This window comes from Gallinula chloropus (assembly GCF_964237585.1).
Source record: "Gallinula chloropus genome assembly, chromosome: 1".
Lineage (NCBI taxonomy): Eukaryota > Metazoa > Chordata > Aves > Gruiformes > Rallidae > Gallinula > Gallinula chloropus.
In genome coordinates, this window is record NC_140085.1 from 29,544,154 (window position 1) to 29,558,508 (window position 14,355).

Here is a 14,355-nt window from a genome sequence, read left to right on the forward strand (position 1 = left end):
GATAAAATACTTCAGACTGATACCCTACTGGTAAGTTTTTTACCAGTGTTGGGTTTTTTTCCCAAAACATTACAGTAGAAGTTAATCAATGTCATCTGAGGCGTCATCAGAACAGCTTGTTTTTTGAAGTCCAAACTTGACATGAAGCCTAATGCTGGAGAGTGCTAAAATAAGAAATATTCTGAAGGCTTAACTTGCTGACAAAGAACAATTGTCTTTGAAGGATTTCTGAACAAGCAAAGTCAAGATTTTTGTAGTCACAAGGTAACTTTATAAGGGCTAGCCTAACACACCTGGCATATTTAGCAAACTTTAAAACCCTCTGTTACTCCTCACTGTATCATCTCAAAGAACAGGGCGGTAATAATAACACTAGTAGCAAGCAGCAGTAATAGTAACAGCAAGCTTGGAACACTCGCAGTTTGCCCTTGGTGCAAAAATCCATTCAAACACTGTAAACCTGTATCTTGTTTCACAAGAACAAAAGAACAAGGTGCTCCAGCCATCTTACCATTGACAAATTGGTAAAAAATCCAGGACTTGGTATAATCAGAGGAGACTTCCCTCCAGCTCCCAGGATGGTAGACATATCTGACGGCTTCATGGAGCTTCGATTTAGTGCCATAGCTGAAAAAGAGAGAGCCTTTTCTGAAAAGAGAAAGTATTTAAGGCCACTATGAGCTATCAAGGAACTCCAAAGAAAATACCACAAAGACTGAAATATGGATGAAATCCTGCTCACACAAGAAGCACACAAACTGATCTGATTGAGAAGTAACTTGCTTCTGTCCATATTCTTCTCCTCCCACCAGAAGGCTTGTACCAAACCCACAAATGCCAAATATAAAACCAAAACAAATCTTAGGCTCAACGACACTTAGAAATACAGTTGTTAATTATGAATACTAGAACTTAATAACTGACTCATCTAGATACACTAGGGTTATACAAAACCCTTGTTAACCAAGTTTAGAGAATACTCAAGCCCTAGTTTTCCAAGTAGGGCACATACAAACATAAAGACAAAGCACAGCTATTGTCATTTCAGTTCTTTCTCACGTGCAGCAGCGTTCCAGACAGAAGTCTGAAGCCACACTGAACGTGAGCGTACACATGCACCGAACACATGACGCACCATCAGTGACTGGAGAGTTCACTGGCATGCTCACACTATGAGAATAAACAGCAATAAATCTCCAGTCACTCTTTCTTGGAAATTGGTCTCCAAACCCTTAAAGCAAAAGGCAACCACAAGCCTGCTCAAAGCACTACGTCTGCTCCAGATATTCCTGCGAACACTAGCCACTGCACTGGTGTGCAGGAATACCTGACCTATGTTAAAAACAGCGACACTGCTTTGCAAGATGACAAGTCTTGACAGACCCTATGACAAGAAGGAGCTCCATCACAACAGACCTTCATGCAGCCCCAAGACCACAAAATTTGCATCAAGACAGTAACTGCTCTGGTCCCCTTATCAAACAAAGTCTGGGAAGCCATCTAAAATCATTGGTTGTATCAAGAGAGTGACAGCTAAATCAGGAGCTGTGTCAACAGTGGTAAAGAAGGAATAACCCCCAACATGGTCCTAATATGGGTCTGTTGATGTAGAGTATATGGGTTGGGATTGAGAGGTTCTAGGGCAACCTGACCATAGCCACCACATGTGATTCTACAGCCTTTCTGTGAGGTGTGCCATCTAATTTCTTCTCGAGGTAGTAGAGAGAGAAATAGGTTGCTGATGCAACCAATAAGTACAACTGGTAGAAATATTAGCCTGCCACAAAAACAAGGATGGAAAGTGCACTTCACACTGCACAAGACAATCTTGAAGAACTGAAAGCTATTGCAAAACCAAAAGGAGGTTGCAAAAAAGGAAACACAACAAACTAGACTGCTGAGTAGCAAGGCAAGAATCAGTTTCAACCTGTTATAAATACATAACATGTGACTACATAAATTGACTGCTACTAGGTGTTTTTTCCATACTTATAAATACATTTAACTTCAGAATCATAGAATAGGCAAGTAGTTGAGGTTGGAAGGAACCTCTGTAATGATCTGCTCCAACCCCCTTGCCCAAAGCAGTGTCTACTAGAAAAGGTTGTTCAGGACCTTGTCCAGTCAGCTTTGGTTATCTCTAAACAGACCATCTGGGCAACAAGTTCCAGCATTCAAACACCCTTGCAGTAAATTTTTTTTTTCTTATATTTAAACAGAATTCCCTGTATATCCTGTTGTGCCTACTGCCTCTTGTCTTTTCGCTGGGTACCACCAAGAGGAGCCTGGCTTTTTTCTCCCTCCCACCAGCCATTTATATACACCAACAAGATTCCCCCAAGCCTGCCCATTCCCAGGCTAAACACTCACAGCTCTTGCCAGCATCTCCTCATACATCAGATACTCCAATCCTTTAATCAACTTTGCAGTCCTTCGCTGGACCTGCTACAGTGGATCCATGTCTTTCTCCTTATGATCTGTAATTGATTATGAAGTCCAATTCCTTCAAATAAATAAATACTGAGGAAAGCAGTCTTACCTGGCTGGCGAAGCAATGAACTAGGAGTTCGGGAAAGCAACGGGGCTCTGGGTGTCATGTTTCCAACAGCGTCACCCAGAGGTGTAAAAACTGATTAGTAAGTTAAGGAACACTCTCTTGAACATGCTTTTGGCTTTATTCAAAAAAATTGTGAATACCTGGAAAGGAAAAATATCTTCCTGTAGCTCAAACGTTAGAAGTTCTCACTCTTTCGGTTCCAGGGTGCTGAGGAGTTTAACAAAAGGGTCAGCAGTTGGGTTCGGAGTCCTAGGGACGGTTTACTGAGAAGGAGTTGTGTAAAAGCTTTAGTATCCTATGTTGTATCAGTGTACATGAGCATCACAATTCTTAGGGACAATATAATCAGGGCCAGTATCTCACCAGTTTTATTCTGCTTGCAAAACACAGAAGGATGAGCAAGTGTACTACATTCCTTTGCTACTGTAACCAGAAAGTTACCCCTATATTAGCTGTCAAATTACATGGTATTTATTTACTTTATTTACTGTAAATAAGTGAGGGGCAAAAAAAGTCATGTGGAATTATAAATTCCTGTCTGCATATTCCTCCTGCTATTACTATGGATGGAAAGTTAAAATACACTGAATAATCACAATACTCTGATACCACAACACAAGCAGAAGAGCATAAAATCCTAAAATCTAGATATAATGGAATTAAGAAAATTTCATTTCTTCAAAAACTCAGAGATGGAGTCAGCTATGGCTCGCATAATTCTCTCGGCTGAGTTTCTAAGCTCTTGAAAAACTGCACACCACCACACTACACAAATGCAACACCACAAGTTTAGGAGATATGCACCATTCTACAATTATTTTTAAGTGACAACCTAAATAATAAATATAAATGTAGCCCAGAATTAGCTGAACAAGCATTTTGACAATCTTTCATTTTCCCTGAAGTCTACTGAATAACCTGCTCTGAGTCACCACTACAACAGCTTTGACGTGGTTTGAGACTACAGTGAGGGGAAAAGGAGGAGAAAGAGAAAATCCCATTCGGAGAAAATACTATTCCATGAAAAGGCAAAGAATTGCATCATTTGGCTTACCCCACAGTTCTTCTGCAAAGGCCAAGTAATGCACCATGTTGCTGAAAACATGGTGTTTTTATGAATTGAATTCATTCAGATCTCCTAGTCACTCATCAGTATTCCTATCTACTAGTTTTCAGATAGCGTGATCACAGTTTTGCTTCTCAACTTCTCTCCTCTTTAATGCACAAAAATGCCACACAGAAAATAGACCACTGAGGGGGAAAATATGAGACTGTGCAACAGAAAAAAATTCACCACAAATTAACTCACAAATCAGACAACAATTTCACATTATATTCATACATTTCTCACTTTAAACAGGTAGAAAACAGAATAACTTGCTGTATATTTGAAAACCACTCTCAACATGCTCAAAATCAAAGCAATAGTAAAAATACACACTCCTTGCAAACACAGCAAGCAATGATTAAAGAAAGGATTAAAAATATTTACAGAAAAAAGGATACTAGAAACTCTTTTCTGAGAGCTTTTCTTCCACCCAGGTCTGGTCATCTCTGTATCGCAGGGTGACAACACATCTCCAAAAGCATTTCTAGAGAACAGCAACACAGATGCAAAGCAAGTGAACCCACGCAGCACATATCACAAGATTTTTGTGTTGTTTCATGTAACTCTTTAGTTGAGAAACTTAAACTGTAAGTCATCTCTAATTCTAATACTGACATCCAGTTTCCTCTATGGAACACATAGTATTGCTTATCAGCTCAGGAAAATTACCTTGTCTGAAAAGCCACACTTCATTCCTCCTACACCACAACAGATGTTGTATTATTAAAGGAAAAAAAAAAGAAAAAAGAAAAAAAAGAAAAAGAGGTGCAACCAACTGTATGATATATTAAATTGTGAACTGAAATATTCAATTGAAAGCACGATGTGATTTCACTGCGTCACGTTCTCCCTCAGATACACAAAATCACCAGACTGATGCAGGTCATGCAGGGAAGGCGAAAACCACCTCGCTGGCAGCCACTAAAACGCAGAGGAGACGGTACAGGCGGCCTGTGAAGGCCACAGCTGTGGCTGCCCAAGCAGGCCCGCCTGTAGAGCCCCCTGCAAGGGCCCGGCTCAATGACTGCCGCGTAATTAACAACTCCCGTTCCATCTATAAGGACATTCCAGGGTGAGTCTCTCAGGCGCAGAGCTGTCAGGGGACACAACAGCTTCTGGTAACACTCGGGAACCTTCCCACCCTCGCTGCGCTTTCCAGTCCGCACTACGAGTGCCCCGCTCCTCCGCGGCCGCCACAGGGCGACATCTCACACCATGTTACATATCATGCCCACGGGGGGCCCCCGCTCCTCCAGGACGCCCCGTCATCACCAGCCACCCCCCTGCCCCAGCCTCTCACCTCTCCATGGCGGCCTCCGGCCCGGCACAACCCCGGCTCCAGCGTTCCCGCCTCTGCCAGCGCCGGGCCGCGTCCCGGAAGGAGAGGGGAGCGCTTCCGCCCGAGAGGCGGGGCCGCCGCACTGCGCCTGCGCCGCTCCGGGCCCCGCCGGCAGGTCGGGCTGGATAGGGACAGGGCCCGGGTGCGGTCACGGTCGGCAGATCGGGCCGGGCGCGGATGGGGCCCGGGTCTGATCACCGCCGGCAGGTCGGGCTGTGTGCGAGCCCGCACAGGAGCGCTTGGGAGCGGCCGGTCTGAGCTGAGGGCCGCCGAAACCCGTGAGGCGGCCGGGCAGGTAGGGCCCGCCCGCCGCCGTGCTGAGACAAGCCAGGCCGCGGCGGCGGTGCGAGGGTAACGGTCTGTCCTGCCCGCCTCTGTCCCGGCGGCCGCTGCAGCCCCTCCAGGGCCGCTCTCCTCACGCAGTCCCCGGGCCGAGGGATCCCGGCTTAAGCGGCAAAGCTTAAAAACCCAAAAAGTCTCATTCCACAGAGAAGAACTAACCCAGTGCTCAAAAGGCCTTTGTACGCAGCCAGCCGGAGCAGCGCCCCTCACGCCCTTTGCGTGATCAAGATGAGGCCGTTTCTACCGGGTCACACACCTGGGGCTCTTTCTCATCCTTCCCCGTTTCTCCCGGTGTTTTAACTCGGACCAGCAGCACCGAGAGGTAAAGCAGTAACCGTCATACTGGATCACTCAGTCCTTACCTGCCCGGACAAACTCACAAGGTTAGAACGCTGCCACTCCCCTTCCTGCCCCAAACGGGTCTGTACCCTGTCAGTAGAAATGACTGTGCTACTGACATAGTTCGTTTACTTGTGATCTAATACGTACAAAACGATCAAAACTGCATTTTCAGTGTAGGCAGGCAGGATGTGAAAGACACTTGCAAGCACTTGGGTGTATTTGGGATTACCGGGGTGGGTACTTTGAGGAAATTAGGCTTTTAAAGTTCTCTTAGATACATCAGATACATCTGAAATTTGAAAACAGCTGCAAAATGCAAGACATGAAGTCCCATAGCTTGAAGCTGCTGGAGTGCCTAACCTCAAAAGGCTTCACATGAAGAGGAAAGCTGAGAAGCCCAATGAAGATTGGGTGTGCAGTAACACAAGCAAGCAGAACATCCATAGAGAATACATCAGTCCCTTGGGAACTGTAGTTTGGGAGTTAAAAAAAAAATAAACTCCTTCTGTCATGTAGATTATAATGAAAGCACAAGTGAAGGCAACAACCTTCCTAATGTCAGAGAACTAAAAGAATGTTAAAGGAACTATTATATCCTAATTCCACACTATGTATTTAATAGAATTTACCTCTCAACACACCCACACAAAAGTATAGCATTACTGTCTCTGTAGACCAATGGGAAATTCAGACAGAGCAATGCACAAATTAATACCTGGTTCAGTTCTTTGCCAACACTTCAAGTTCTTGGGCTAGCCCTTTCTCAGGGCAGAAAAGCATAAGCAAACCAGAGATGAAAGAGAGAGAGAGACAGAGAAAACACTTCCTTTGTGTGCCGCCTCAAGTTTATTCAGAGCAATGACAGAAGAGAACAAGGCTTAAGAGAAATAAGAGGGCAACATGTGTGCTTTAAAACAAACCAAAACAAAAACCAAAACAAGCCAACAAAACCAAAAATAAAACCAAAACAACCTGTAAATGAGTGTTAAGGATTTGACAGAATTTGTCTTGGGCTGGAGAAGCAGCTTAGAGGCTTTAAGTTGGCTCCAATAAGGGGGCAGTGGTAGGAGAACAAAGCAAAAACCTGCATGTGTATTTTCAAGCAGCATTTTTCACTAGTGTCCCACTTCACATTTATCTGGTGAGAGAGGGAAAGGAAGAAAGGCGGAAAGAACTGAGAGTCTCATGCAAGCACCTTACACTTCCAAGAAGCAAAAGGGAATGCAGACTTTTCCATCAGAGAAAAAGACTCTATGATTAAAAATGACAAAACCATTTCAAGTTTCACATTTTTGCATCAACACCAATCCTAAGTGTCAGAGCATCACTAGGGGTAGCAATGCTCTGTACTTGGAGGCAGGACAAGCAAGACAACCGAGCAGCTACACGACTACCACAGGAACACCGCAGGTTTAGTGCCAATGCCCACCACTCCTCTGGCCACTACTAGCTTTCTGTGAAGTCAGCAGGGTTTACAGATGTTCATGCTGAGGATATACCAGAATAAAATTAAATGAGTAAACTAACCCAAACTCCAATTACTCCATACAAAACACCTTTTAATACAGACAGCTCACAGATCATTTATTGCCCTGATGCACTGCTAAGCTGCAAACGTGACATCTGCATGTACAAAGCTGTGCTGTCAACACAGAGCTATGAAAAGCAAGAACATGACAAAGTCCTTGGGCAATGTGTGACCACAGCACAACTACGTTCAGTACTAACGAACACCCTGGGACTTACTCCACACCTTGCCTTTTCTTCCTGTTCTTGCCCATCTTCTCTTGGTTGAAACATGTTCCTGGAAGTACCTCTCCTGTGAGCACAGGCTGAGAGAGTTGGGCGTGTTCAGCTTGGAGAAGGCTCTGGGGAGACCTTACAGTGGCCTCCCAGTACCTGAAAGGTGCCTATAAGAAAGCTGGAGAAGAACTGTTCCCAAAGGCATGTAGCAATAGGGGTAATGGTTTTAAATTAGAAAAGGGGAGATTTAGGTGGGACATTAGGAAAAAATTCTTCACTATGAGGGTCACTGGAACAGGTTGCCCAGAGACACGGGGAAGGCCCCATCTCTGGAGATATTCAAGGTCAGGCTTGATGGGGCTCTGAGCAACCTGATCTAGTTAAGATGTGCCTACTTATTGCAGAGAGGTTAAACTAGACTACCTTTAACTGTCCCTTCCGACCTTACATGTTCTATGTTTCTAAGTATGTATTTTTTTACATTAATTTAAATGTAATGTTCTGTTAAACAGAAGTGTTTATGCACTTGCTTAGTATTCAAATACCCACATAAACTCTCCAAGTCATGTTTGCTGAGAGCATCTTACCAAAACCAAGTTGATTTCAATGCCTAGTCCTATTGAGGAAGCTCACCTAAATCCCCTTTTTTATTAAAAAGGAAGAAGAAAGAGACAAATTTGTAACTGTCATTTTATTTGTGTCTGAAAATCATGACAGTAGTGCCAAGGGTCTTTGTTGCACTGGGCACGTTACAAACAGTAAACCCAGCGTACGGGAGCTGGGATTTCACATGGAGGTTTTTGAACTTTAGTATGGGAGTGAAGTTACTGACTCCTCCCTGCTAGACTTAGGAGTATAAGGTAAAAAAGCCACACAGTATGAAAAGATAAAGTATACTGACCAAAGAAAGAACTATAACTTCTACTGTAATTTCACTCAGTATCCAGGATTACAGCAATGCCCCCTCCCCCCAAGCTTATGGTAGCCAAAAGACATTACAGGAATTAATTAGAAAATACAATGTCTTTCAAATGAAGTTCACCACAGTCACAACCTCAAAGAAAAAAAAAAATCCTGGTGGCCATGAACTTTCTTAAAACAGTCACAAGTTGGAGCGCTTGTTTGGCAGAACTAATGTATCTTGAGGCCGAAGTGAGTACAGCGGAATTATGAACACTCCTTTCTCCATTCATAAATCTCTTCCTAAGGAGCATCCCATTGAAAACAAGAAGCTACCTTCTGCTTGATGAGTCAAAATTCCAAAAAGAAACAGTTTTGGAAAGTATTCAAGTACAAAAAAAAAAAAATTAAAAACATCCACATGTATCTGTTGTTTGAAGCAACACTGGGAACAAAATCAAGACTGTAAAACAACTTTGCTTATAGTTCCAGACTATGAATATAAAGTTTGTGACAAGTACAGGTATCATTCAAGAATTTTACTTTCTACAACAGAGAAGTTAAATTAGGTTTTCAGAACCTTCAAGTTGCTCACATATCTTCCAAAGAAAACTGTAAGGTGCTTGAGAATCAGAAACAAGAACCTAACTGGATTAAGAGCTCTGCATCTCTAATGGTATCTTAGGGAACTACATGTATCTGCATTTTCAGAGTCATTTAGCTTGGAATAGATCCAAGACCATCAAGTCTAACTGTTGTCACATATTTGAGCAACTTTTTTATTCTTCTCTCCATACACAGGCAAAACAAGAGCTGTAAATTGAAGTAAAGCCTAATGTTGTTGTTGGGACGGCTGTTTAACATTGGACAAAAAGCTTTTTGTCTATGCTGATGCTTGGCTGCGCCTTCATATTACAATTCAGAAACTGTTGCAGACAACTGTATGAAAGCTATTTTTGACCATTCACATCTAGAAATAACTTTGTACTGTTGGTATGTCTGAAGTCTATTGAGAATTGGTACAGTATCATTAGGGAGAAATTTTCCAAGTTATTTCCAAAACTGGCAAAGATCAGAAAACTCTTAGGACAAAAATCCTCACCACTTTGTTTAGCATTTTAAAATAAGAAAATCCTCATCTTTAGTGTTTGCCCACAAGGAGACAGCAACTCCAGTTACACCAGAAAACGAGAAAAAAAAAGTGGAGTTTAATTCATATTCTAGCAGGACCTTTCTCTAGCCTCCCCTTTCTAGCATCACAGAACCAGTACACATGAAACAAACTATCTAACTGTAGTAACACTGCAGAAGTTACGTTCTGTAATGCAGAAGAGCCATTCCAGTTCCCATTTATGGTGCGTCCGTTGGGGCATCTGAAAACATCTTGCAAAGTCACAAAATACTCTTGTAAATTACACAAGGAAACATTCCTTTCACAGAACCTTCTGAGAAAGAACATCAGTAATAAGAAAAATATTGCAAGGAAAGAGCCCTAATAGGAAGAGTGCAATTCCATTAGGTAATACTTCTCTATTTCAGGACATAAACGTTAATTTTTCCATAGACAGCTCAGACAGTTCAATACTGACATAGACCAATTTCAGATTAGGGTAGAAACAATGCAGTTGCGACCTTTGTGTGCCCTGTAAGCATAAGCTACCTTTACAAGCAGTAGTACACATGTATCAACAGCAAATTTGGAAAGTTACTGCATTAGTTCTCAAAAGATGAATAATGCATGTTTTCATCCAAAGCTTTATGAGAAGTGTTCTGTGTCTGTACAAGCAGTTCAAGTGTGAACTCCTTAAGCGCCGGTACACAAAGCGGTTATCCTGAAGATATGTAAAAGTTTGTTCCAAAAATTCAGCAGACAGGATTCTTTTCTACAATTGGTAACTGCTTACATAGTTCCCATTCCTGTGGGGAACTGGATGTTCACTTCCGCAGCGGGAACAGCTTCTTATGCAGTTAATTATTTAGATATGAAGAAAATTCTTTCGTGAGGTTCTCCCCCCCCACCTTACATTTCACATCCGTCACTATCTCAGCATCATTTTGTCATGCATCTCCCCTTCACCAACCAGGACACTGCTCCCTTGAAGCCTGCCTAAGTTTTCAAGGAGAAAAATGCTGGGGTTTAGGTGATGTGTTGGTTTTACAAATCTGGTCCAAGTTCTAAATACAGCAGGGGGAAGTATATTTCACTTTTTTCAGCACAATCCCCAGATGTTAAAGCCTGGAGTTTCTGAAAATTTTACTTTCCAGGTGTTTAATCAAACTGACTACCTCCAGCAGAGTAACTGTACATTTACTATTTCACAGAGCAACTGACAATACTTCAGTCCAGAGCTTTCAGGGCAAAGTCTAACATTCCCTATAACCAGTACTCTGTCTGAACAGAGAGAATAGGCCCCCCCACCCCCTCTGATGCTATCAAAGAATTTTCCCTCCCTGCCACCCAGTGCCATCTGTACAGCTGCCTGGAAGAGAAAATAATTAAGAACACAGGCAAAAGGACAATTGAAACACAAAAGTGTTACAAGACCCGAATAAGCAGAGGTTGAAAGCAAATGGGGGAAAGATACTGATTAGCTCATCAGGGAGGAAGGTACCTACTGAAAAAAGAACTAGAGCATCTAACACTCCCCTCTCATTTACTCTGGGGACCAATCAGGATGCAGAGTACCAGAGCTACTTGCGGGGACCATCAACCACATCTTCTGGTTTCTAATGATAAACGAAAAGGAATCTCAGTCTGACTCTGCACAGTGAAAGTGTGTTACTTCCATGAAACAATGGTGATGACTGATGAAATTACCAGCAGGAAGGATCAGCTGGGCTCCTTAATTCACTTTGGGCAACATAAATGATCTCCAAGCTTATCGGTATTAGCTAACCTAATCTGATTGAATTTGCAGGAACGGATTAGAACAAGCTGCAGTAATTCTGTGCCAGAGAAGCAGGAGGTACCAAGTATTTGGGTGTGACATTAATTTTCATCAGCACAGCCAAGATCAGGAAATCATCCACAATCCACACATTCCACTTGGCAGTCCAACACTGTTAACAGATATTTAAAGTCTGGAAAACTCTACACTCAATACTACAAGAATGCTCTTCTGCAGATTTCCTTGAAACCAAACAAATACCGTTTAATCATGCAGAAAAATCATATTTTCTCCCAATGCAATTTTTTCTTTTAACTACACTAAGTCAATTTTAACAATTCTTTCTGGAAAGAATGGTAACAGGAGGCAACCTGTTTTCCCCAAACAGCTGCCAATAGTCTAACCTTTGAAGACAGATTTTTTTTTTTTTAATATTCCAAGTCCAAAACATTAAGTGAAGTGTCATTCAGTCAGAAGTTCATCCACCCTAGCACATGGGATGCTATTAGAAGAAATGCCCACAGCATGTGTTTGTCAGAAGACAAAGTCATAATGGCTGCTTTTCATCCTAAGATGTATGAATCTGCACTGTGCAAGAGATCTGAAATCAGTATTTACTAGCACTACTAAAGCACAAAACATTCGAGTAGTATATAACTGTAATGCAAGCCCTTGCATGGCAATCCAAATTTATTGAACTACTGATGCTAAGTCATACAAAATTGCACCACTTTTAATTAAGGCTTTTAGTTTACATTTGGCCACCTCAAAGCAGTTGTAACATTAGGTTGGTCAATTTAAATACTGTGGCTCCCTGTTGGATATACACACAATCTTTACACCCAAACGTTAACGCATACAAAGCAACAAGGCATTGTTAAATAAATCAGCAAAAGTTAATTACTGCAACTTAGGCCCTGTGACCAATTACACATGATTAAAATTACTTCCCACATTCACATCCACAGTACTCTTCCACCATTTAACATCTCAACCAAAACGTTACACATGTAAAACAATCACTAACAGGCAAAAGTACTAAACCTGCATATTTGGTATTGCAAATACACTTATGCATGAGCAAGCAAGGGAATTCACAGTGAGAATCTACAGCTGCAGAAGCCCGAAAATGATTTACAAAAAATTGTTAAATCATTAAAAAATCGTTTTAAAATATACACTTCTTGTTGTAGACCCCCACTGTACACACAACTATAAACATTGTTCCCTATGTAAACAAGGAAAAGGAAACATACAATAAAAGGTTGAAAAGTCTGGACATTTCCTTCCCAACAGATTTTAAAGGCCATGTCTTTAGTCAGACATTATACTGAAAGGACTCTTAAAGACTAGACCACTGTCTCCACAGGTTTTTCCTAAAATTAAAAAACTATATAGCTGTTGTGTTAATCAAAGCGCTTTTGTACAATACAATGATGATGATCCTGTATTTCTTTAAAAAAGTTTGCAATAAGCTACAAATACCGATGAAGCAAAGTTATCTGGAGTAGTCTATATAGGAGCTCTTTGGACTTTCTTTTATTATGCTAAAATAGTGGTGCTTTTAGGATTTACATTATTGTACTCTCCAATAGAAAGTGGGGATTGTTGAAGTATACAGTACACAGTTTTCATACATGTACAACATTGGTGGATGAACAATGTCTCTTATCAGTAATACTGGATGTAGGCTCTGGTTTTACCAGTTGCATACACTTAGAATATTTATAAGTAAAAATCTCTCGTGACACTGGAAAGTGATTAGAATGTGCAAACTGATGTAGTAGCTTTCATCCATTTCTTAAAGGGTACCACCACAGGAAAGTCCATTTAAGATGTTGGTAGGTTTAATAAAGTTGGAATGCTGGCACTGTTGAATTGGGCAACAGTTCTTCAGACCTGAAACAACAAAACATGAGCTTTAGTGACAGCTATTTGTCATTGGTCTCTAGTTGTAACAACTAAAGCAGGAATTAGCAAAGCTCCTAGCAAGCAGAAAATAACCTCATAATTTCTCATCTATTAATATAATTTCTCCTGTACACATACAAATAACAGACTCTCTCAATTAGTAAACCCAGATTGGGATACACATGGCAATCCATGCTGAACTGTGGAAGTAGTGTTTGAAGGGTGGGATTAGTTCTGCTTACAGTATGACAGTTCCAGTGGCTTTAAAAACAGAAGTACATTTGGAGGATCAAAGATCTGGAATCAAAACCCCTGCTAAGGAAACACAGAAGCCATTTCTGCCATCCCCAGCCAACACTTTTGGAACCCTCTTGGTTTTACTTTGAGCTGAATCAAAGTTGTTCAAATTAAGTAAGTCTTAATATTGATAACAAAACGAGTTAAACATGGTGCTACCCCAATATTAATAAAAGTCTGCAGTTTATGACAGTAATTTGTCCCACCAGGATCCTCTAAAATCTCAAACAGATCTAACAGATGACGAAAACAATGCATCATAGCACTGAAGGAACCAAAACACTGTATGCCAAGTAAAACTGAAGGGAATAGAGATTAACAAGCAACCTGCACAATGTCAGGTCAATCAAGAGAGACCTCTGTGTATATTAAGGCTCAGAGGTAGAAATGGGGAAATAACCTGCCCAAGAACAAGCTGCAGAAAGAAGTTCATGCCTGCTGACTAGCTTCTGAAGAGGCTCACTAAAGAACAAGGTGGAGCTTGCTTGAGCCTTCCTTCACAGCAGCATTCTTAAAGCATGGATTCAGTCATGTAGAACATTAGCCAACTGCCAACAAGTAAGAAATTGATCTAATAACCAGTAGCTCCAGGTCAAGTATTTGGAGCGTGACAATGATCACTTCGCTATTCTCTTCCACATGTACTAATTACAATGCTGTCAATAAAATATCTGTATAGTCCAAAGAAAGGAAGCTAAATAGCTACGACATCATGTAAATACATGCTGAGTTCAAAGCAAAGAGTGACATTTTAGCAGGCAAACCACAGTATTTTACAGCGCCTGTTCCCAACAACTCTGCTCTTGCAGTATATCCTGTCAGCCTTTCAAAAAGAAAGCCCTGTGCCCAAAAGCTGAAGATTTGTAGTATCAGAATGAACATCCTTAATTTGAGGTTTCACCAATACCTTAAAGCTCTAAAAACCCTT

At 41.5% G+C, this 14,355-nt stretch overlaps 2 protein-coding genes across 2 annotated transcripts in view; both read right to left on the reverse strand.

The window, feature by feature from the left end:
- NUP107 (nucleoporin 107) overlaps positions 1-5,022 on the reverse strand; it is a 29,894-nt gene extending 24,872 nt beyond the window's left edge. Inside the window, exons 1-4 of the mRNA XM_084262948.1 lie at positions 4,966-5,022; positions 4,064-4,149; positions 2,540-2,629; positions 512-627 (exon numbers count right to left, since the gene is read on the reverse strand). Of these exons, the coding sequence (XP_084119074.1) occupies positions 512-627; positions 2,540-2,629; positions 4,064-4,149; positions 4,966-4,973 (300 nt within the window). The 5' untranslated portion in view covers positions 4,974-5,022. The remainder of the gene's footprint in view (positions 1-511; positions 628-2,539; positions 2,630-4,063; positions 4,150-4,965) is intronic.
- Positions 5,023-11,926: 6,904 nt separating this feature from the next.
- Positions 11,927-14,355, reverse strand: part of RAP1B (RAP1B, member of RAS oncogene family) — a 31,335-nt gene continuing 28,906 nt past the window's right edge. The window contains exon 8 of the mRNA XM_084269593.1: positions 11,927-13,118. The gene's annotated coding sequence lies outside the window, so the exon portion shown is untranslated. The remainder of the gene's footprint in view (positions 13,119-14,355) is intronic.